Consider the following 25,066-nt stretch of genomic DNA (forward strand, 5'->3'; position numbering starts at 1 on the left):
AAACCCTAGTGAGGTAGTGGTTAAGAGCTACGACTGCTAACCAAAAGGTCAGCAGTTCAAAATCCACCTTGGAAACTCTATGGGGCACTTCTTCTTCATCCTACATGGTTTCTATGAGTTGGAATTGACTCGATGGCAATGGGTTTTTGGTTTAGTACATAGTGTGGAGCCCTGGTGGTGCAGTGGCTAAGAGCTCAACTGCTAACCAGGGCAGTTCAAATCCACCAGCCACTCCTTGGAAACTCTATGGGGCAGTTCTACTCTGACCTTCAGAGTCACCACGAGTCAGAACCAACTTGATGGCAACAGGTTTTTTTGGAATATATAGTGCAATAAATATATACCTGGGAGGTTGTGGCATGGTAGCTGGTCTCCAACCTTGGATGATCTCTAGTTAACTAAATGAACCATAAGCCCTCAAAGTGGGCTTCTTAAGATACAAAGTTGTATAATCTAAGATGAAATGACTAGTTAAGCTCAACACATATCAAAGGTAGAAAACGTTCCTAATGGTGAACTGAGTTACATCGGTCCTCGTAGTAGCCAAGCACTTAAGCAGTTCACTTTATTGAGCCTGGTCTCCTAATGTGTGAAGATGACTCGGCAGCAGCTCCCAGTACCAAGAGCTACCTTCACACAGGACCAAGGCGAGCGCTAGGGGTCCTGTGTGAGTGTAGTCTATGGCACTGAGGATGAGCTGTTGGGGGGACCTACGCCGCTGACCTTGACGGACTGTTTTGAAGTTGAAGGTCTGGAAGCCACCTGTCAATGCAGAAGAGTCAATGACGTCCACGCCATAGTCACTCTGGCTCCGTCTATAAAGAGTGACACCAATGACCAGGACTGCAACGGCCACGACAGCAGCACCCAAGCCCGAATACAAAGCAATGTCGCTGGCATTCTCGATGCCTGAAAAACAAAAGAGAAATCCTAAATTGGCAACATCGACACAGAGCCAAAGAGCCACCGTGGAAGACAAAACGAAAGGCTATTGGATTTTTGGAACTACTGCACGGAGAAAATGACATTATAACTAACTACAAGTTGTACTCCCCTTCACACAATAATCACATTTCTAAAATGCCTTCTATACATCAAAGGGATGCTAGTCAAATATCTCAACTGCGTTAAGTAGTTTAACATTTAGTAGAATCTTGAAGAGAGTAAATTTTGCAAAGAAAATATTTTTTTCTAGTAAAAAAAAAAACAGCTCTATAATTTACTTGTTTTTGGAAGTCAATGTACTTTTTAAAAAAATTCTTTATTGTTATTCAAGGGAGGACATGAGACCCACACACAATGACAAAATATGGGTGGCCTCCTCTGCTTATATATGACCTGGGCACATGCATTCACAGAGGGCATTCTAGGGAGAGGAGATAACGCAAACGTCCATGAGTTAAAGGAGAGAAGACCAGAGCTCACAACAATAAATTTTAACGTTGGCACAAATCATTTAGTTTGAGAGAACACCGGCAACATCGGTTTAGGATACACAATCATTGTGAGAGAATTTTTGTTGTGAGATAGGCAGGTCTGTGGTCCTGGGCGTGGTAGGTCGATAATGGATGTTTTCTGGCATCAATTCAATGCTATGTTCTAAGGCTTTTTTTTTGTCAAAGAGAACTGAACTCTGAGGGGGCACATGCTGTTTCTCCCATACCTCTCCTACTCCATCCTATTGAATGCATGGGCAAAGCAAAAATAAAAGCGTTAGTTTGAATTTAGAGTTTAGGGGTCTCCCCACCCCACCACAAAATGTTTTCTAGGTGTCCTCTGGGCGTGTTTCATTTCCAAGGCACATTCATAAAGGTTACTGCAACTCAGCGTAAGAGATTTATCCGAGACCACATAATCCTAAAAGAGGTGTAATCCTAGAAAGTGTGTGGAAATGGAAGGTGGCAAGTGGTAAACTACATAATCAATCTTCCCACAGATTATGTGGTACGTACACTTAATAGGCCTAAAAGTAATTACTATGTCACCCCGTGTTGGGCTTAGAGAATAAAATAAACCCATCATATATTTACCTTGTAATTGCATGGCACTTACTGTGCCTTCACGGCTTCCTAATATGGTACTTATGTTATCAAATGAGTACTACTAACCACACAAGTAAAGTGAAATTTATTTTCAGCAAGGTTAGCGGACTGTAAAATGAGGTGCTACCAAATGAAAGCGTGAACAAGGAAATCAAGCAGAACCAGTTCAGTAATCAGGCAGTGAACACATAAAAATAATTCACAAGGTAGAGTGCAACCAACAGAAACAACAGTATCTGAAAGGTCAGAGGTTTATCCAGTACTTTTAATAACCAGAACAGCCAGGTGGGTGTTGAGAAACAGTGTGTGGTGTAGACTTTAGTGCTGCCTTCATGTCGGTCGAAACAGGAGAGGGACAAGGATGGAGGCAAACTTCTCAGACTACCCAGAATCATGGGCATGGTGACTGACGCTAACCTTGGAGTTCCAATGTCTGCCTACGTCTACGGGGGTAGCAGGAGAGCAACTATCACTCCTCTTAAGCTCCCACCCTCCCTCTACTCAATTTGTCTTAAGTGAAGCTCCTTGGAGAACATAATTCTACTAAGAGTAGAGAAAGGTCACAGAACACAAGAGATGGCACCAAGCCAGGGGAGCAGGAGCAGTGAGGGCACTTTGGACCAATTAGCCTCTTTTCTTCCCCTTCCTTCCAGTTCCTTAGGCACTGTTGACTGATGACATAATCACCTCCAAAAGGTGTACCCAGGGAGAACACACCTGCTCAGCAACTGAGCACATACCAAGAAACAGCCTGACAGTGTACTGAATGCAGCCGCTCTACTGCTGAGTTGGCAAAGAAGAGACAAAGACCTCCTTTGAGTCTCAGGTACTAAAACAGGAAGGGCCAGCAGCCAGAGGGTAACCAGGGAAAAAATGCCTCTGCTGGAAATGGACATCACTGGACACGACCATCCTAAGACAAAACTGAGTAGCAGGAATAGGTTGTGTTTGTTGCCCTGGGTTCCCACTTGGTCCTTTATGTTCCTTCCCTCTCGCAACCCAGGTAAACAGAATTCTCATTCTCCCTCCAGACACAAGCCTTGTTTTTAGGAAAAAATCTTTATGTATGCCTTCAGACTGAGACATAAATGTTTTAGATGGCTCCACGTGTTTTCTCTCCAGGAATTTTTTCAGATTCTATTTAAGTCAAGAGAATGAAATACTAAATCACAGAATTTTTAAAAAGTGAGTAAAGGGACTTTGGGAATAGAATGTGGGAAGAAGGAAGAGAGACCTGTATAGAAAACACTGCTTCTTGTAAAGCTTATTCTGACACTTGGTAGGACGGACCTATCTAAAAGCTGGGAGTCAATGGAGGGGGACTTCTATAGAAAGATAATAGATGTGGTATTTATTTTACAAGAACAATCTGTTCTGAGCATTAAAAGTTCATGATATAATAATTTTGTTAATTCAGTAAACATTTGTTGAGGGCCAACCATGTAGTGGGTGGGAGGATGCATAGATGAATTAACACATGGCCCAAATCCTTAGCTGTTTCTTGTCTGAAAATGGTAGAAGACCAGTCAGTAATGAGATTCTGGTATTTCAGGTGCAGTTACAGGGGTCTACTCAAGTACTAAATCCGTTGCCATAGAGTCAATTCAGACTCATAGTGACCCTATAGGACACCATACAACTGCCCCATAGGGTTTCCAAGGAGCAGCTGGTAGATTCGAACTGCCGACCTTTTGGTCAGCAGCTATAGCTCTTAACAACTGTGCCACCAGGGCCCCCAAGTACTCAAAGCCACATGCTTAGCTCTCAAGGAATTTAATCAGATGTCTTTACCCAGAGCTCAAGTTCTTCTAAAGTTGGGTCACTGTGCTTCTATCTTCTTTTCCTTTTTTTTTTTTTTTCTTTCTTCTCTTCTCTGTCTACTCACTTTTACTTCACCTCTTTCTTTTTTCTCTTTTTTGTCCTTGGTCTCTCCCTCTTCTAATCTTTCTTTCCAGTGAAGAAGAGTGGCTTTCTCTAAAAATTTCTGCATGTTTACAAAAGTTGCAGTGGACACTGTTTTTGTGTGTGCTCAAGACTGACCCAAAAGTATCTGAAGTCCAGTTCTACATGTTCTACTTTGGCTTCAAGGAAGAAGGAAGAAAGTTGTGTATATGTTTGTGTATGAGCACATGTGCACTTGGGGGGCGTCCATGAAAATCATTACATTCATGTGTGTGTTCATGCAAGCACACAAACACGCAACTCAACTCTTGTCAGAACACTGGAAGCCACTGCCATTTCTTCCCAGGAAAATCAATCTAGCAACATGACCACATGGTAGGGTCAGCTTTGGGGGCCTCACAGCCTTTTCCATGTCCATTCCTGTGCTCAGGCTCTTTTTTGCTGCATTGTTATATACTCCAAATTCAACTGTATTTAATGTACCTACTAGGTGGACCCCTGCTAGTGAAAGGTGCTCTACATTCATCACTGAAATCTCCTTCCATCCCCACCAGGCATCTAGCTCCTACTGTTCTCTATCTACCCATCCATCAGGTGCCAGCCCAGCATCCTCCCCCCTTGAAAGTGACTCTGCCCCAAGCCAGAAACCCTGCCAGCCTACTGTGTTCTGAACTCTTATATAGATGTGGTCTCTAACACTCATTTTCCATCATACTTTTTAGTGTTAATTATCCTAGTACCAGAAATCCTGGTGGCCTAGTGGTTAAGAGCTGTAGCTACTAACCAAAAGCTCAGTAGTTCGAATCCACCAGGCACTCCTTGGGAATCCTATGGGGCAGTTCTACTCTGTCTTATAGGGTCACTATGAGTCAGAATCAACCAGACAGTAACAGATTTTTTTTCTGTCCTAGTACCAATGAGTTGGTTTGTTCTCCCTAACTGCTTTAAGCTCTTGAAAAGCAGTGATATCTATATAATTTCTTGCAGAACCTTGGAAATCATTGTGCACAACTATTCACCGATTGCTTGCCTGGCCTCAGACTGTGTGAAGAGACATATTAAAGTAACCACATTCTTGGGTTGATTTTGGAGTCTCCGCTGCAAGGACTCCCTTCCATTTGCATTTATACTATGTTTGTTTAGACCCATTTGCTCTCTCACATAGACAGCACTGATGGCTGGTTTGCTCAAAGTGATTTTGAACAAAAGTGTTGACACCTTGTGACTGAGGAGTTTATTCTGCCTTTTGTGGACACGAGATGCTTTTTTCTGATTTCATGTCTCCATAAACAGAAGCTTTACATATCGATGAGTTACTGATGTCTTTCCTGTCTCCTTTACCCCCATTTTCCTCTATCCGAGGGCCACAAAAGCTTAAGGCAAAGCTTGCAAGGATCCATAATGCGGTTAAATAAAATAATAATAATGTTGTATATAATCTACAGCTTAAAAGCAAAACAAACATAATTGTTTGAGAAGTCTCTTGAATTCCAAACTAGTAGGAACTATTGAGGAATGTGTTCATTGCCAGAAGGGGTATGGGACATCTGCAGAGAAAGGCCCCAGAGATTAATAGAGGCTTGTAAACTGGGACCCGGGAGAGAATATGTTTATGGGTTCATTTGGTCTGGAGAAAAGAGAGCTATAAAGTGACTTCGTGGTGATCTTTAATGCATAAAAAGTTGTTATAAGAAGAGACCACAGTAGGTGCCCAGTGACCATTCATTTATGATGAAGCTAGTAACCAACTCTTCACCGTCCCTAACGAGAAGTGAAAAGGAGGACGTGGCCTTTTATTACAGCAATTGGGACTCTGGTTAGATATTAAAATGACCTTTTCTACAATGAGAGTTGTTAAAAAACTGAACTGTATTTCTGAGGGAGATTGTGAAATCTTTCAGGAAGTCTCTAAAAAACAGCATGACTTTACAATAGTCTGCAGTTATATTTTATTATTTTTGGTCAAAGCTGGTGAGTAGGGCTAAATGACCTTTCAAAGTCCCTTCCAATGTTCTAGTTCAAGAAATAGGCATTAACAACCTTAAAGGTTTTATGAATTATAATGACATCAGCCATTTAAGGAACCACTATTTCTGAGGGACTAACCAGAAGGGCTCTTTACTTCGTTGGCCTTTCTGTTTTCAACTACTTCCCGTCTAAGAGACATATTAGTGACACTTATTAATGGAAAATTTACTCACTTCCTATGTTATAAACTTAGCTATAAATCAGATCAGAATCTACAGGATTAGAATAAGGTACACAGAATTAACAAAGGAGCATAGCAAGTGCATTTCAAAACATTCAGTATTGTATGTGATTTCTTGTTAGATGTTACAGAATGACCATTGGTCCCATTTCAGAAAAAAGAAAACAAACTTGAATAGAGGATATAAGAGTCAGTAAATTGCTAAGAAATACACACGATAAATGTTCACAAATAGAAGGCTGAGAGAGGCAATGCAAAGGGAAGACAAGAGAACTTGTACTCCCACGGCAGCAGCCCTGCCAACAAGCTCCCTCCACGTAGCCAGTGCTGTGGATACGGAGTCTCTGTGACAAAATATGTAATTGCATGCTGAAATATGATACGATAGAAGTTATTTTAGAGTTGATTGTACTTGCTCCCATCAAGAAGCAAAACTTTTTTCCTTTAACGCATCAGAAAATAGCTTTTAAAGGTCAGCCATGGTCAGCAATTTCAACTATCTTTGGAAACACTGGTGGCGTAGTGGTTAAGAGCTATGGCTGCTAACCAAAAGGTCAGCAGTTCTAATCTACCAGGTGCTCCTTGGAAACTCCAGGGGGCAGTTCTACTCTGTCCTATAAGGTTGCTATAAGTCCGAATTGACTCGTCGGCAATGGGTTTGGTTTTTTTGGTTTTTGCATTGCTTGGTATCTCATATCGCCTTAACCAATCATCATCTCTGCTTTTCCGGTCTCCCATCCTTGAAAACATCATTATTGTTACTGTGGCGGTTGTTGTCTTATTGTTATAATCAATCACAACAATAGCTAATCTTTAAATAGCACTTACTATATGTGAAGTACTGTTCTAGTACTTTACACTTAATTAGCTCATTTTAACCCTCCCAACAACCCTGGAAAACTTCTCAATTTAGTTATATAAAGCAAGGCAAGACAATCAGTTACCTTGCCCAAAGTCCCACAATTGGTAAGTGGTAGAGCTTACCTGGGTAGAGCCCAGGCAGTATGGCTCTAGAATCAATGCTCTTGACCACTCCCTATTTAGCCTATAAAGCCTCATCCTTCTGATCATGTCACCTGACTAGTTCAGTTCTCAACAATAAGAGGAACTCATTACTCAGCACCTACCTTATGCTCCATTCTTTGAGAACTGCAGATATGACCTCATTCTCATTCTCACAACAAAATCTATTAGGTAAGTATTATATTTTTATTTTACAGCTGATCAAACATAGGTTCAAGACTTCATAATAAGAACTGGGAAAATCCAGGATTTGAACACATATCCATCTTCACGCCCAAGCTGCTTAACCATCACACTGCACTGCACCCTTATTTTCCTCTCTGCTCTCTCCACTCCTGTACCCCAGACTAACCTGCTATTACAGATCAAATCATGCCCCCTGCCCCACAATATAGTTGGAATTCTATTTTTTTTTTTTAACTCCTATACCTGAGGTATAATCCAGTTGGGAAAGTTGTTTTGTTGTTGTTATGTTCACGAGGTCATACCAGTGTTGGGTGTGTCCTAAACCTAATCACGTCTAAGTTATAAAAAGAGCAAATTACACACACACACACACACACGCGCGCGCGCGCGCACGGGTGTAGGGGGTGGGGTGAGACAGATGCCATGTGAGGGTCATCTATAAGCCGAGAAACCAAGGAAGGTTCAGGGCTGCTAGCAAAGAAGAAATGGGTATAAATGAGACCCTGATTGGGAGTTTTAGCCTCTAGAACTGTGAGGAAAAACATTTGTTTGCTAAAGCCACCTATTTGGGGTATGTGTGTTACAGCAGCACTAGGAGATAGACACTTGCCCTGCTGAAGGACATCACAAACTATAAGGACTGGTATCATCAACAGATAGATGGTAGGCAACCTCCCCTGGGCCTTCCTTGCAGCTAATTATTTTATTCATTTTCTGGGTCCAGATAACACTTTTATCAAGACAGCTTCTCTGAACTTTGCTCCCTTCTTTCAAGATCCTTACTTCTCGCCTGTCCATCTTTGTTGCTGGAAAAAAAAATGGAGGTAAGGATATGCAAACGCACTCTCCTACAACCCCAAATTCCTCTGCTCCTTCACACATCTTCCTATCCTTTTCTCTGTTCCCTGAAGAACTGCTCTCCTTCCGTGTCAAGTTGGCTCTGATACAGCCCTCTCCTTCCTCCATGGGGACCTGACCTTATTCATTATTCTCTTTTGGTCTTGCATCTTCAAACTCTTCCTCCACGCTTGGGCCTTCCCCTCTGCCTACAAACATACTCTAGTCTCTCAAATCACTCTTCCCAAATCCTCCCCTCAACTTACTCTCTGATAAACTTCTCAGAGATACAGCCTTCATTACATCTTCTGATTTTTGTGTTTTTTTTGTTTAAAAGAACTTAAAGCGTTTTTTTTTTTTTTTAAATTAAGTATTTTTAATACATGTTCCTTAATTTCCTCCAATGGTTAACACCAGTCCCAGTTGAAAATAAACAAATAGAAATAATCATTTGTGTAAGATTAGAAAATGTTCTGGGAAGTATAAAAATAGTTACAAAAAGAAAGCTTTCCCTGCAACGACATCTCCTCCAAAATAACCATGCTTGATAGTATCTCGTGATTCCTTTCAGAAAGGGAAAAAAAAAAAAAAAATGCCCTTAGTTTTTTCTTTTTCTTTCTTTACACTAAAAGGGTAATGCTGTACTTCCTTTTCTGCACTTGCTTTTTCCAAGTGTGATATCTTGGAGATCTTTCCTTATCAGAATATACAGACCTACTTTATTCCTTTTTATATTTGCCTAGCAATTTTTTTTTTTTTTTAGCCCATTGCCAGGCTGTATGATAATTTATTTAATTAGTCCTCTATTGTTACATTCTTTGATTGTTCCCCTAACCCTTCAAAGTCTGTCTTTCACCTAAATCACAGTTCCCTTTTGAAGGTCATTTGTAACTGCAAATGACTTTGTCTTATTCTTGACCACCACTGTGCAGCAAAATAGCCAGCCCTCCTTCAAGAAACACCTGTCCCTTAAATTTGATTCTCTTGTCTGCTCCTTCTTTCTTGTTTAATAACTACCCTTTATTCTCCTAGTTTTATATACGGGCTTTAAAGTTCAGTTTTTGGCCCCTTTTCCTTGTTCTATTCTAATCTAATTGGATAGTCACTCATACATAGCGTGTCAATTATACCTTCACACCGAAGAGACTGAAATCACATCTCTCCTCTCTGAAGATCTGGTCTCATATTTCCTTCCTGCTTGCTGGACAAAACCACCAGCATCTTGTGATAACATTTCAAATTTGTCATCTGAATTACAGATTTATCATTTCTACGTTCTTAAATATTTGCTTCTGATAATGACACCACAAGTAACAAGGCTTGAGATTGTTAAGAGTCATCTCTGATTCTGTTTCCATGGACTCCCTCTCCAGTGACTCACATGCCTTACTTACTGATTGTGTCTCCAGTGCCTTCAATCTCAATTTCCAATAGCAGACAGCCCAGTTGACACCTACATTGTACAGTTTCCTCGCTCCTGGTGTCTATGCCCCAATGTTGGATCATTCTAAGCCATATTACCAAAAAAAAAAAACCAAACGCATTGCCATGGAGTCCATTCTGACTCATAGCGACCCCATAGGACAGAGTAGAACCGCCCCGCAGGGTTTCCAAGAAGCAGCCAGTGGTTCCAAACTGCAGACCTTCTGGTTAACAGCCAAACCCTTAACCACTAGCCCACCAGGGCTCCTTAAGCCATATTACATGTAAGTTATTTTTTCCAAAGTATTGGTACTGTCACTCCAATACTTTTCAATGATTCGCTGTTGTTTCTGTTAGGTGCTGTTGAGTTGGTTCCAACTCATGGTGACCCTATGCAAAACAGAAGGCAACAATGACTCTCTAGCATGTATTAAGTCCACTGCAAGGTCTTTATCTTACTGCTGCAGTCACTTTATGCTCCCGCCCCATATGTCAACTCTTTTCACCTACTTCACATCTATAGGGTCCCTATACTGTATCTAAACCTGGTAAGTCAACTTTTTCAAGTAGAAATTGTACTTCTGCAGACTTTTTTTTTGCTCAGGCTCTCTTCTAATATCGTCTTCAATTCTAACCATTCTTCCAAGGTTGACAATAAAATCAGCTATTTTATAAAATATTTCTTGATAGTTCACATTCAAATATGTTTTCTTCTTCAATTTAATAAGGTTGCCAAATTTAGCAAACAAAAATAAAAGATACACAATTAATATTGAGTTTCAGAAAAACAATCAAATTTTTAGTGTAGGAACTTCTCATGCAATATTTGGGACATGCTTGTACTAAAAATTTGTTTGTTGCTTACTTGAAATTCAAGGTTAACTGGCTATCCTGTTTTTTATCTGGCAACCCCATCTTAGAACTGCAAAAGAGCTAAGCTTTGGCCCATCAGGCAGGAAGAAAGGTAACAGAGTAAAATAGACTAGGACTTGAACTCCATACCTTGAGAAAACTAATTCCTTATGCTTAATTTCTTATCTGAAATTTGAGAATATAAGATCTGTAAAAACTTTGAAAATACCAGTAAGTGTAAGGGTGCAGCCTGTGAATTCACATTTTTAACAAGTACTCTGGGTTATTCTGATACTAAAGGACATACTGGTCCATTTCCTATTTGCTGTGTCTGTGCTTGGTTTTGAGGTATTTAATGAACAAAATTCCATCAGGTCCATTAAGGGCAGGGTCAGCGATACCACTGAAAATGGTAGTGAGAATAAACATACACTTATGATGAAATAAAAACTAGATAATATAAAAAAATGAATGTGGTAAGGAAACTACAAATGTTTCACATATATATGGGCTCGTTTGAGTCACAGCAGGAATGATTTTGAAGGAGAAAGCAAAACATGCAATTTGTAGAAAGTGCTGTATTCATATAATTGAAAATGATCAGGAGAAGATGAGGAAAGATGATGGACAAAATAGAAAAAAAATTTTTTTCTAGAATGTGGCTAGAGGATCAGCAACAATGCCAGTAACCTAATGTTAACTTGGGGGACCCTAAAAGTCTGTTGAGAATTTAAAGATATGGCTCAAAGATGTTGTGGTGTTGAAGAAGAATATTGACTATCCCACGGACTGCCAAAAGAATGAACAAATCTGTTCTGGAAGAAGCACAACCAGAATGCTCCTTACAAGCAAGGCTGGCAAGACTACATTTCATATATCTTGGACATGTTGTCAGAGGGATCAGTCCCTGTAGAAGGACAGAGGGTCAGCGAATAAAAGGAAGATCCTCAATGAGATGGACTGACAGTGGCTGCAACAATGGGCTTAAGCATAACGATTGTGAGGATGGCACAGAACTGGGCACTGTTTCATTCTGTTGCACATAGGGTCACTGTGAGCCAGAATCAACTCGATGGAACCTAACAACAACTCAAAGATGCAGACAGTTCTATGGGTTCAAGGTCCTATTCAAGTCTACAAGGCCTGAAAAATGTTAAGAAGCCAACGCATGTCCCTTATCTTCTGAGGAATTCTCTACCCTGGTGAAGATCATAGAGGATAGGGATTTCTAGGGTCAACATTATTCTATTATGCATGAAGCCAGAATATTCTGGGAAAAGATGGCAAATGGAATGTGTATTAGTGAGAAGACCATATCTAGTTTTCAGACTTTAAAAAGATATTCAGACCAGTCTTCGGTGGGAATGATTCTGGGAAGCATACACTTTGGGCTTTCACCTAGTGCTGGCACAGAGTAGATAATGACAAATGATCACCTCCTTCCTTACCTTTTTCTCAAATCACTTATTTCTTCTATCTTTATGCAGTTGTTGGAAAGAAGTGTTTTTCCTTTTTTTTTCCACATTTCACTAGGTCAAAACTAGGCTTTGTACAGAATAGTTTCATAATAAATAATACTGCATAAATAGATAAAATAAATGAATACTACATAAATGAATAAAAGTGAGTACATAGAGGCAAAAAAAAAAATCTTGCAAGAAGACTGAAGACCATAATTCAACATTTATTGAACATCTAGTACATACTAGGCACAGTGTGAAATACTACAGGTATAATGATGAATAAGACTGTGTACAGAATACCAGGTAGCAGGGACTATGTCTATCAGGTCTAGAATCCAGACTAGTATACAGACAATGAAAATATAGTATGGAAATAAAGAAATAGTTTGAAAGTGGGGTGAATTACAGGAACAACTAACCCAGATCTGGGGAGTGGTCAAGGCCTTATGGATGAAGTTGAAACCTAAAAGAGGAATAAGTTGAATAGGTTAAGGGTGATGTGCAGAGAACATGTTTTCAAGCAGAAGCAACAGATACCAGGTGCCACTAGATGCCAAAAAAGGTATTCAGAGAACTAAGAACCTTTGTTTAGCTGAAGGATAGAGTGAGTGGTGGTGAGAGGGTAGGAAGGGTAGTATCTAATGAGGCAGTGGATTAAGTGAAGGTGATATGATTAAGGGAAGTAGGTAGGGGCCAGATTATGTACATATTAATTGTTTTGGACTTCATTTGAAGACTAAAGGTGATCTATTGAAGAAATCTAAAAAGGGAAGTGATATGATCAGAATTACATTTTAGAAAGATCAGAGAAGTTCATGTAGGGCAAGACTGGACACAGTGAGGCAACTGTAGAAATTCTGGTTAGGAATGATGATGGCCTGAACTTTAAATTTTTTTCTTCTGGTACATCATTTTACTTTTGTTTTCTCTCTTACTACCCTTACTGTTACTTTTCAGTCTCGTCCTCTGACATCCTCTACTTCTAAATGTTGGTGTCCTTCAGGGCTCAGTCCTCAGATATCTTGTCTTCTCTATCAACACTCATTATCTAGTGATCTCATCCAATCTAATGGTTTTAGGTATCACCTGGACACTGACAAGTTCCAAATTTATGCCATTAGCCAAGATCTTCCCCTGACCTCCAGTCTCATATATATTCACTGCCTTCTCAACCTCTCCATTTAAACGTTTAATAGCTATCTCAAACGTAGCATTTACAACACTAAACTTCTGATTCTCTCCGCAAATTTGCCATACCAGGTCTTGTCCATGTCAGTAATGGCAACTCCACCCTTACAGTTGCAGAGCCGACATTTTGGAAACATCTATAACACCTTTCTTTCTCTCACACTCTATATCCAATCCATTAGCACATTTGCATTTTGACATTGCCTTCAAAAGACATCCAGAATACAGTCCATTTTTACAATTTCCATTGCTACCTACCTGGTCTATGCCATGATCCTCTAGAGCCTATATTATTGTAATGACCTGCTCACAGGTCTCCTAGCTTCTGCTCTTGCTCCCTATAAGCTTATATTCTACCCAGTACTAGGCCATATCACTCTGTATAAGAGTCCTCAACTGCTTCCCATCTCGCTCAGAGTAAAGGTCAAAATCCTTTAAATGGCCTGTATAACACACTCCATAGTTTGCCTGCCCCCCCACTACTTTTAATTCTGAGCATTCTTCTCTTTGCCGCTGTGTTCCAGCCACCTTGACCTCCTTGCTGCTCCTGAAATACTCCAGCCTAGCTTTTATTGTTCCATTTTTCTGGAATGCTCTTCCCCCAGATATCCTGAGTATTTCCTTGATTTTTTTTCAGGCCTCTTCTCAAATGTAATTTTATTACACAGACATTCTCTGAACACTTTATGCAAAAAAGCAATACTTCCTGGAGCCCTGCCCAAGGTCTCCTTACCTTGCTTAATCTCTCTCTTTAGCACTTATCACCATCTCCATTGCACTTACCTGGTGTAGTCGAGTCAATTCTCACTCATAGTGACCCTACAGGACATAGTAGAACTGCCCCATAGGGTTTCCAGGGAGTGGCTGGTAGATTTCAACTGCCAACCTTTTGGTTAGTAACCCATCTCTTAACCACTGTGCCACCAGGGCTCCTTCCATAGCACTTAGCACTGTGTATTTTCTGGTTGGTTTGTGTATTTCCTTACCCCCCCGCCCCCGACTAGAACTGTGATCCTTGTGGAAGCAGGAACTGTGTCGTTTTTGCTCACTGCTGATTTTCCACTCCAGAAAACATCTTCGAGCACATTCCAGGGACTCAATAAATAGCTGTTGAATGAATGGAGGCATGGGTTTTGGCAGAGTGGAAATGAAGAGAGGGTGATGAACTTGAGATCTGTTTAGGTGATAGAATAGTCGGATTGAGTCAGAAGCCACTCAATGGCAATGGGTTTGTGTGTGTGTGTGTGTGTGTGTGTGTTTTGGGGGGAAGGGTACAGGCAATGCATTTTTTGTTGTTGTTGTTGTTGTTGGAGGAGGATGAGGAAGAAGGAGTAGGGAATGCTACCCAGGTGCTGGATCTAGACAACTGAGTCGATGGTACGCTATTCACTGAAGATGGTGGGAGGAGGACAGGTTTAGGGAGGGAGAGGATATGGTCAATTTTGACAAAATTGAGATTGAGATTGCAAGGAGCTAGGCAAGTGATGTCCAGTAGGTAGCTGCCTATGGAACTATCCATTGGATTCATGCCTAACACTCATCTGTATTAGGAATGAAATGACTATGTGGGAAGGAGATAAAGAGCAAATATAGGACGCTGAGTTATTTTCTAGAGGGAAGCTAAATCCTTTTCATCCTGAAGGTGAAATTGCTAAACCAGCCACTCTTCGGGAGCTCACAGCCTTGCAGAACGCTGCATTCCCCAAGCCTCCAAGGAGTCTCACTGTCGGAACACTACCATTTTTCAGTCTGACTCTGGGGGTGCGTGTTTGCCATTCCGAACCTACTATATTTTACTGCACCTCCTGACACTGTTACACAACATTTATTGAAAGCACATTTGACGGTAATGAAGTTTCTATTAACTATGATTAAATCTCATAAAGCACCTGAAGATAATTTAAGATGTGCAGAAGCAGAAAATGAAACATTCGGTTTAGTACATTAGGAAACGTAATTGATTAAATTATCTCATTTACAATAAGTGCTTTCATGAGCTATGCAGTGCACACATTTTCCCCAGTTTGTCATTATGATTTGCCAACAGATACCTTAAGACTTCACTTTCTTCTAACACCTCCTTGCAACTCAAAACTGCCTCCTCTGCCCGCCCGCTCACAGAGGCTTGTGTGCCAGGCTCTGACGGATGCCTTCTCTCCACCAGGTCTTGCCCGGGGATCATGTGTGCAGCTATATATGGGAACAGGTTGTTTCTCAATTATCTTCATAATTGACTTTGATTTTGCATCAGCGATGATTCATATAGTCTTAAACTAAATCCCCTCTTTCACTGAACAGCCGCAACCTGAATTTGTATAATGCTCTCCTAACCATGCAGCTTCAAGAACCTGGATTGGATTCCTCTGGGAGCCTTTTGCAATCACATTGACTCTGTTAAGGTTTTATTTTTAGGAAATCACAAATTAAAACAGTTTAAGCGATTCCACTGGCAGTATCCAGCAATTAAGCATGGCGCTCAGGAGTGAGAACCCCAAGCAAAAACTAATTCAGCTGTCCCCGAGGACTAGAAATAGCTACTGTGGGGTTTCTGGCTAGAAGTACAGATGTAACAAAATTAGAGTGGCGCAGGACTCACAAACTAAGCGTGAAATTAATTTAAAAAACATACTCATATGTTTCTAAGTAACTCTCCCATTGACCGCCACACGGTCTTGCTTGTGCTGCCCACCAGAACCAGCAGATGGCACGTACTCCATGATCGGGAGGAGGTTAAGAATCCACCCACTTGGGCTGTCACCCTGAGGGGCCTGACACAGGCATGGGCCAGGCTGCTTCCTCTCGCCCTTAGCACGTGCGCTCCCACACACAAATCCACCCGTCCCTAATCTTCCTACGAGGTTAAAGTCAAACATGCATTATGTCGGGGGGCTGCTACTTAAGTATTAATGATCCCTCTATGTGCAGCAGACAGCATGGAAAAGAAGTTAAGAAAGTCTGTTTTATCCTGGTGGCCTAATGGTTAAGAGTTTGGCTGCTAACAAAAGGTCAGCAGTTCAAATCCACCAGGTGCTCCTTGGAAACTCTGTGGGGCAGTTCTACTCTGTCCTATAAGGTCGCTATGAGTGGGAATCGACTGGACCTAACAGGTTTCTTTTTGTTTTGTTTTGTTTTCTGTCTTTGCAAGTAATGGCATCCTTCTATCAACAGCCTGCCTGAAGCAGCATCATGAAGTATGAACGGAACGGGATTTGTTGGACCTTTCTCCCGTGTTTCCTGGCAGCTGTCTTGAGGTACCTGTTTTGCTGTCTATTCTTACAGGGTGGTCTTAGTTCTGCAAAGGAGTTAGCTAATAAAAGCTGTTAATTCTCCTGAGTGATTTGAGTTTGATTCCCTTAGGATTTAGAAGATCAAACGGCATACCTTTTGTACTAGAAGAGGGTCCAGGGCCATCTTCCACAAGCTTGATAAACCAAACCAGTCAGGCAGCTAGAGGCTGCATTGCTGATGCTCTTAACAGCTTGAGCTTTTCCTAGTATGCTTTACATATTTCTGAGTGCATGAGGATCTCCTGGGATCTTATTGGAATGTAGGTGCCCAGAAGCTCCACCATTCCCAGGGATCCTACTTCATTTGTTCTGAGGTGGGGCTTATTTAATCTTATGCCCCCCACCCCCAGATTCTGATTCCTGTGGTCTATAAACACCCTTTTAGGAAGTATTTTTCTCAGATATGGTTCTCATCTTGGGCTACCTCTTGGAATCACCTGAGAAGCTTTAAAAAATAGATTCTTGTGTTCTAAACCAGTAACCAGTTGCTGTCCAGTGGATTTGAACTCATTGCAACCCCATGTATGTCAGAGTAGAGCTGTGCTCCATGGGGTTTTCAGTGGCTGATTTTTTTCTTTGGAAGTAGATCATCAGGACTTTTTTCCAAGGCACCTCTAGGTAGACTCGAGCCTCCAACTTTTGGTTAGCAGCTGAGTGTGTTAACAACTTATACCACTCCAGGGATCTGCCTGTGTTCAAACCCTCCTCTCCACTCTACATTCTGATTTAGTTGGTCTGAGGTACAGCCTGGGAATTAAAAAGCCTCCAGGTGATTCTGACATGCACCCAAGGCTGAGAACCATAGGGTCATATGTCAAGCTGCCAAGCATTCTGGCAGTGCTCTGTTTTCCATATCTACCAGATGTACAAAGTGGAGGTGATGCAAAACTTGGTGAGCTCAAGCCAGCCTAACACCCAAAGTCTCCATTTATAATTATTTCACTGTGGAATACTGGTTCCTAATCTACCCAGTTGCCATGGATTCAGTGGGAGGTACGGGTTCCAGTTTGCTTCTCAGGCCCCTCGTCCTTGTAGTCCAGTTTTTGCCAAAGGCTGCTCTGAGGAAAGCGTGTACTGACAAATATTTATTAATTTTAGAGCTATAAATCTCAGATGTAAGACTCCTAGATGACATTTGCAGAGAAATGGACATACAGGCAGAAAGCATCAAGAGGAGAGAGTTACTCTTACTCTGAGAGAGGGGAGGGCTGTGCATATTTCTTTTTAATTTAAACCCTCCCACATGCAACTCCAAACTCACTGAGGAGGAGCTGTGAAAACCCCGGATCATTGGTATGACCTTCGATTCTGTTCGGCTCCTAAACAAATACAACAATAAGGCAGCAAATATGAGAAGAAATTATATCCATAAGTGGAAAAAAACTTACTTTGGGGTTTTATTTCATGAAGAGGTTTTTTATCTAAAAGAAAGAAAAAAAGAAAGTTGCATTTAATAAATTTACATGGAGCAGATATATTTTCTTTATCAGTCTATGTCAAGCTCTATAAATGAAATATTTTCTCAATTTTTACAGATGATATGACTTATGGTATCCATATTTTTCTTTGCATTCTAAATTTTTAATTTTTCTCTTTCCAAATATTTTTCTAGGATGATTCCTTTTTTTTTTTTTTTAATTCTCTTTCAGGTTGGCTTGAATTTCTCTCAGTTGCATTTACTAATTTCTTTATCAACAGGATGAGAGCAGTGAGCTTGTAGCCTATCCCTGTTTTATAGACAGCCAGAAGACGGCTCAGATGAGGGATGCCATTGGACTATATATGAGGATAGAAAAACGAACCCGTGGATACATATTTAAAGGGATCCTGCAGTGGTTTGCAGTAACCACTTGCTTGGATAAAAAGTTCCAAATTCTGACTGCTTATCATTTTTGGTGGGCTTGGGGGTGTTGTTGTGAGCGTGTTGGAGCTTTGTTTTTCAGAAATCACTCTTCCTGGTTTCACATCTCCATGATCTGTTAAAATCTGTATCATTTTGTAATCACACTTATTTGCAGAGCACAGGTCAGGTGAGGTGCATAAAGAGAAAAGACATTTAGCTTTATACTTACAGGGCAGTGGGTGCCAGAGCTCAGGAGAGATTTTAATCAATTCTCCCCACCCACTCTGTCCCCTCATCTCCCATCACCAATGTAACTCTGCAAATTATTTTGAGACCTGGGACCTGTGGCTTACTTTGGGTTTTATACCACCCTGCTTCCAATCCCCATCCTCCCTTCCATGGCCTCTCCCAGGCCAACAGAACTCCACCACAATGCAGACACCTGGGAAAACCACACTTTTGACACCATGTCAAGATTTCAAATACTTTGCACGGTATTTCATCTTTCTAACTAGTAGTTCCTTCTGAAGGTAGAGAAGGGATACCATCAGACTAAAAGGGCTGAAAAGTCTCCAGGTAGTACAAATGGTTAGCACATTCGCTACTAACCAAACAGTTGGAGGTTTGAGTCTACCCAGAGGATCCCAGAAGAAATGCCTGGTGATGTACCTCCGAAAAATCAGCCATTGAAAACCCTGTGGAGCATAGTTGTATTCTGACATACATGGAGTCACCATGACTCAGAATTGACTCAATGGCAACAGATTTACAAGGACTGAAAGCCAAGGTGGGGGAGGGGAACCCATTGCCGTTGAGTCAATTTCAACTCATAGCGACCCTACAGGACAGAGCAGAACTGCCCCATAGAGGTTCCAGTGCCTGGTGGATTCGAACTGCCAACCTTTTTGTTAGCAACTGTAGCACTTAACCACTATGCCACCAGGGTTTCCAAAGCTGTTGCTAATCATTCACAGAATCACACAACAGTAGGGCACCTTGAAAGGTCACCTAATGCTGTCCCCTTCCTCCATTTGCCTGAAGGCAAGGCAAGAGAGGCGAGGCTGTGTCATGTTGGATTACGTTTGGAACTGAATCAAATCTAGCACCGTACACATTTGAAAGCTTCGTAAATGTTATCTGACTGACTGCGCCAGAACACCTTCCAGGGAGGCCAACAAGACTATACTGAGAGTCCTCCATGGAATACTCCTTGCCCTAACCCACTCCTGTATTTACTACTGATTATAACAGACACAATGAGCTTTCAGAACAGCTCTTGAGTATTTTACAGCTTGATTTGTTGTGGAAGTAGCTTTAAAAGTTGTGTGTGAATCATATTCTTGCCAATGGCCTGCCATTTTTTTTTTTTTAATGTAGGGTGAAAGTTAGCAGGCAAACGGTAAACCTTTCTTTAAAATGAAAAATCTTCATAAAATGTAATAACTTGTTCAAGTTGATATTATCAAATTCAGAGTTTTACACAGTCAGGTTTCTTAAAACAGAGCACATTTGTATTCTCCTAACTGCATAGATTCAACATTACTGTTTTCCCCAGAACAGGTGGTACCTCCTGAAGTCCAGATGCTAATGCCCTCAAGAATTAGAATAAAATGACTTTGGTTGTTTTAACCTAACTTCAGTTTTTGCTTATTGCCTGGTATCTGAAAGCATTTGGCATGGGTACAGTGATGCTGGCAGGCCAGGGCTAAGATGTCTGAAAGTGATGCATTGCTAGAACTACAGAAGCAGACATGCAGAACATCTGTTTAGAACTCCGGCTGAGCTTAATAGTATTTTCTTATTTCTAAACCACAGGCACCAAGATTATCTTGGGTAGCAAAATGAAACTCCATTAAAACCAGGTGAGATATATAACACCTTGTCAAAAAAAAAATAAATCTAATATAGCTGGTCTACTAAAAAGTTGGGGTGGTGGTGGAGTTCTACTGGGTATAGCTCTGAAGGAAAAAACAGTGAATGCGGCTGAGAAGCCCAGGGCTATGATCCCCAGACAGAGAACTCAGGCCATGGAGGGTACCAGGGCCAAGGAGAGGGACCCTTCGTCCTCTGACCTAGCTCTGGTGTCACTGCTATTGGCTGGGTGGCACTGTGGCATCAGTGGAGACTCTCAGAGTCCTGGTAGTGCAGTAGTTAAGAACTCGGCTGGTAACCAAACGGTTGGCAGTTGGAATCCACCACCCACTCCTGGGAAACTCTATGGGGCAGTTCTACTCTGTGTTTTATGGTCGCTCTGGGTTAGAATCGACCTGATGGCAATGAGTTTTTTTTTTTTTTTGGTAGCTAATAAATAATAATTTCAACATGTTATGATCATGATCGTCAACATGCCTCCTTCAGAGTGAAAAAAAAAATATTTATGATACTGTTTGGAAACAAGTCACACCTTCAAACCAGGAAACTCTAGTGATTTTTCAGAGATAATTGAATGAAGCTTAAGAAACTTGTGTCTACTCGTGGCTCTGCATTATAAGACCAAGAGCAAGTCAAGACTTGTTTCCTGATATGTAAAAAGAAAAGGAGAGACAAAAAGACCCCTGTGAGTCCTCCAAGCTTTTGTTGTTGTTAGGTGCTTTCGAGTCAGCTCCAACTCATAGAGACCTGATGCACAAGAGAACGAAACACTGCCCAGTCCTGCACCACCCTTACAATCATTGTTATGCTTGAGCCCATTGTTTCAGCCACTGTGTCCATCCACCTCATTGAGGGTCTTCCTCTTTTCTGCTGACCCTGTACTTTCCAAGCATGATGTCCTTCTCCAGGGACTGATCCCTTCTGACAACATGTCCAAAATATGTAAGATGCAGTCTTGCCATCCTTGCTTCTAAGGAGCATTCTGGTTGTACTTCTTCCAAAACAGATTTGTTCGGTCTTTTGGCAGTCCATGGTATATTCAATATTCCTTGCCAACACCACAATTCAAAGGTGTCAATTCTTCGGTCTTCCTTATTCATTGTCCAGATTTCACATGCATATGATGGGATTGAAAATACCATGGCTTGGGTCAGGCACACCTTAGTCTTCAAGGTGACATCTTTGCTCTTCAACACTTTAAAGAGGTCCTTTGCAGCAGATTTACCCAATGCAATGCATCTTTTGATTTCTTGACTGCTGCTTCCATGGCTGTTGATTGTGGATCCAAGTAAAATGAAATCCTTGACAACTTCAGTCTTTTCTCTGTTTATCATGATGCTGCTCATTGGTCCAGTTGTGAGGATTTTTGTTTTCTTTATGTTGAGGTGCAATCCATACTGAAGGCTGTGGTCTTTGATCTTCATTAGTAAGTGCTTCAAGTCCTTTTCATTTTCAGCAAGCAAGGTCATGTCATCTGCATAACACAGGTTGTTAATGAGTCTTCCTCCAATCCTGATGCCTTGTTCTTCTTCATATACTCCAGCTTCTCGGATTATTTTCTCAGCATACAGATTGAAGAGGCATGGTGAAAGAATACAACCCTGACGCACACCTTTCCTGATTTTAAACCAGTCAGTATCCCCTTGTTCTGTCTGAACAACTGCCTCTTGATCTTTGTGCAGGCTCCACATGAGCACAATTAAGTGTTCTGGAATTCCCATTCTTCGCAGTGTTATCCATAGTTTGTTATGATCCGCACAGTTGAATGCCTTTGCATAGTCAATAAAACACAGGTAAACATCCTTCTGGTATTCTCTGCTTTCAGCCAGGATCCATCTGACATTAGCAGTGATATCCTTGGTTCCACGTCCTCTTCTGAAACTGGCCTCAATTTCTGGCAGTTCCCTGTTGATATACTGCTGCAGCCAGTTTTGAATCATCTTCAGCAAAATTTTGCTTGCATGTGATATTAATGATATTGTTCTATAATTTCCACATTCGGTTGGATCACCTTTCTTGGGAATAGGCATGAATGTGGATCTCTTCCAGTCAGTTGGCCAGGAAGCTATCTTCCATATTTCTTGACATAGATATGTGAGCACCTCCAGCGCTGTATCCGTTTGTCGAAACATCTCAATTGATATTCCATCAATTCCTGGAGCTTTGTTTTTTGCCAATGCCTTCAGAGCTTGGACTTCTTTCAGTACCATCAGTTCCTGATCATATGTTACCTCTTGAAATGGCTGAACATAGACTAATTCTTTTTGGTATAATGACTGTGTGTATTCCTTCCATGTTCTTTTGATACTTTCTGCATCATTTAATATTTTCCCCATGGAATCCTTCACTATTGCAACTCAAGCCTTGAATTTTTTCTTCAGTTCTTTCAGCTAGAGAAATGCTGAGCTTGCGCTTCCCTTTTGGTTTTCTATTTCCAGCTCTTTACACATGTGATTACAATACTTTGTCTTCTCGAGCCATCCTTTGAAATCTTCTGTTCAGTTCTTTTATTTCATTATTTCTTCCTTTTGCTTTAGCTGCTCAACATTCGTGAGCAAGTTTTCAGAGTCTCCTCTGACATCCATCTTGGTCTTTTCTTTCTTACCTGTCTTTTCAATGACCTCTTGTTTTCTTCATTTATGAAGTGCTTGATGTCATTGCACAACTCGTCTACTGGTCTTCGGTCACTAGTGTTCAATGCATCAAATCTATTCTTGAGGTGGTCTCTAAATTCAGGTGGGATATGCTCAAGGTTATATTTTGGCTCTCCTGGACTTGCTCTAATTTTCTTCAGTTTCAGCTTGAACTTGCATATGAGCAATTGATGGTATGTTCCACAGTTGGCCCCTGGCCTTGCTCTGACTGATGGTATTGAGCTTGTCCATTGTCTCTTTCCACAGATGTAGTCAGTTTGATTCCTGTGCGTTCCATCTGGAGAGGTCCATGTGTATAGTCGCCGTATATGGTGGTGAAAGGAGGTACTTGCAATGAAGAAGTCGTTGGTCTTGCAAAATTCTATCATTTGATCTCCAGCATTGTTTCTGTCACCAAGGCCACATTTTCCAACTACGGATCCTTCTTCGTTTCCAACTTTCGCATTTCAATCACCAGTAATTATCAATGCATACTGATTGCATGTTTGATCAATTTCAGACTGCAGCAGCTGATAAAAATCTTCTATTTCTTCATCTCTGGCCTTAGTTGTTGGTGCGTAAATTTGAATAGCAGTCATATTAACTGGTCTTCCTTGTAGGTGTATGGATATTATCCTATCACTGACAGCGTCGTACCTCAGGATAGATCTTGAAATGTTCTTTTTGATGATGAATGTAACACCATTACCTTTCAAGTTGTCATTCCCAGCATAGACTATATGATTGTCCATTTCAAAATGGTCAATACCAGTCCATTTCAGCTCACTAATGCCCAGGATATCAATGTTTATGCATTCCATTTCATTTTTGACTAATTTCCATTTTCCTAGATTCATACTTCCTACATTCCAGGTTCCAATTATTAATGGATGTTTACAGCTGTTTCTTCTCATTTTGAGTAGTGCCACATCAGCAAATGAAGGTCCCAAAAGCTTTACTCCATCCACATCATTAAGGTCAACTCTACTTTGGGGAGGCTTCTCTTCCCCAGTCATCTTGTGAGTGCCTTCCAACCTGGGGGGCTCATCTTTCAGCACTATACCAAACCATGTTCCGCTGCTATTCATAAGGGTTTCACTGGCTAGTACTTTTCAGAAGTAGACTGCCAGGTCCTTCTTCCTAGTCTGTCTTCGTCTGGAAGCTCAGCTGAAACCTGTCCTCTATGGGTGACCCTGCTGGTATCTGAATACCGGTGGCACAGCTTCCAGCATGGCAGCAACACGCGAGCCCCCACAGTATGACAAACTGACAGACACGTGGGGGCTTCCAGCTTTAACCCTCTGTAAATCTGGAATAATGGCCAAAGACATTTCCCAGAGATCCACTTGAAATCATTTGCCAGATTGTAACAATGTGGTCCATCATAGGTTGTGTGTCAGCATAGATCCTCTTACCGAAAAGGCAGCGGGCCTCTTGTGTCCAAAGGACCTTGTGTCCCCTGACATCAGCATTAAAATTAGGTTCTGTTGGATTTTGTGAAATACGAGTGTCTTTACAGCAAGCTCCTACCACAGACATTTTTCCTGCTTGAATTTTCCACTCTAAGACTGTTCTATCATGAGTGGGAGGGAGGCATCCCAGTGGCCTCATTATTTTTTCTAAGAGTCCCCCTCTCCTTTCCACGTCCTTTGCATAATCATTTTCTCACAAGGGTTGGGGCCATGCATCCACTTGGCCTTGATCAACCAAATCCTCTCCACTTTAATTTTACCTCTTTTCAAAGGCCATATTCAAACGACCCGTTAGTAAATTAATCCATTAGGGTTGCGATTCTCAATGTTGGCTGCACATTAGAATCTCTGGGGAGCTTTTGCAAAAATACTCATGCCTGGGCCCCTCGCCAAGAGCTCATGATTAATTGGGGTTTGTGGTTTTTTTTTTTTTTTTGGTTTTTGTTTTTGATTACTGAGGGCATCACCACTTCCTGGCAACATCACTGGTCTGTATAGTCAATGTCAGTCTCCCTGAGAGGTCTGGGGGTAGCTATGCTATGCAGATGAGCCCAGAAGGGTCCCTCTTATACCTAGCAGACAGAGAAATGTTAGCTGAGCTGTAGTTTGGGAAAATCACATTTTCCCCAGAGTTTAACTTGTACAGTGAGAGGTACCTTCTGGGTAAATAGAAATTGAGTATAAGTAATTATAGCTTGTAAGTAAATTATAACTTCTGCTTGTTTCAGCAGCACATATACTAAAATTGGAATGAGACAGAGAAGATTAGCATGGCCCCCACGCAAGGATGACATGAAAATTTGTCAAGTGTTGCATATTTTTTTCAGCCCTGGTG

General features: G+C 41.2%; 1 protein-coding gene and 1 non-coding gene across 3 annotated transcripts in view; one reads left to right on the top strand and one right to left on the bottom strand.

Annotated features, from left to right (window-relative positions):
* Positions 1–25,066, bottom strand: part of UNC5D (unc-5 netrin receptor D) — a 627,625-nt gene that overhangs the window by 76,138 nt on the left and 526,421 nt on the right. Inside the window, exons 8-9 of one of the 2 annotated variants that reach the window (XM_003412541.4) lie at positions 17,800–17,832; positions 724–909 (exon numbers count right to left, since the gene is read on the bottom strand). In XM_003412541.4, coding sequence (XP_003412589.2) covers positions 724–909; positions 17,800–17,832 — 219 coding nt within the window. The remainder of the gene's footprint in view (positions 1–723; positions 910–17,799; positions 17,833–25,066) is intronic. The other variant, XM_064272820.1, reaches the window with a different exon arrangement.
* On the top strand, positions 24,947–25,053 carry LOC111751313 (U6 spliceosomal RNA). Its single transcript, XR_002786391.1, has one exon. It is a non-coding gene; the product is annotated as a U6 spliceosomal RNA (small nuclear RNA).

The sequence above is a fragment of the Loxodonta africana genome, chromosome 19 (assembly GCF_030014295.1).
Source record: "Loxodonta africana isolate mLoxAfr1 chromosome 19, mLoxAfr1.hap2, whole genome shotgun sequence".
Taxonomy (NCBI): domain Eukaryota; kingdom Metazoa; phylum Chordata; class Mammalia; order Proboscidea; family Elephantidae; genus Loxodonta; species Loxodonta africana.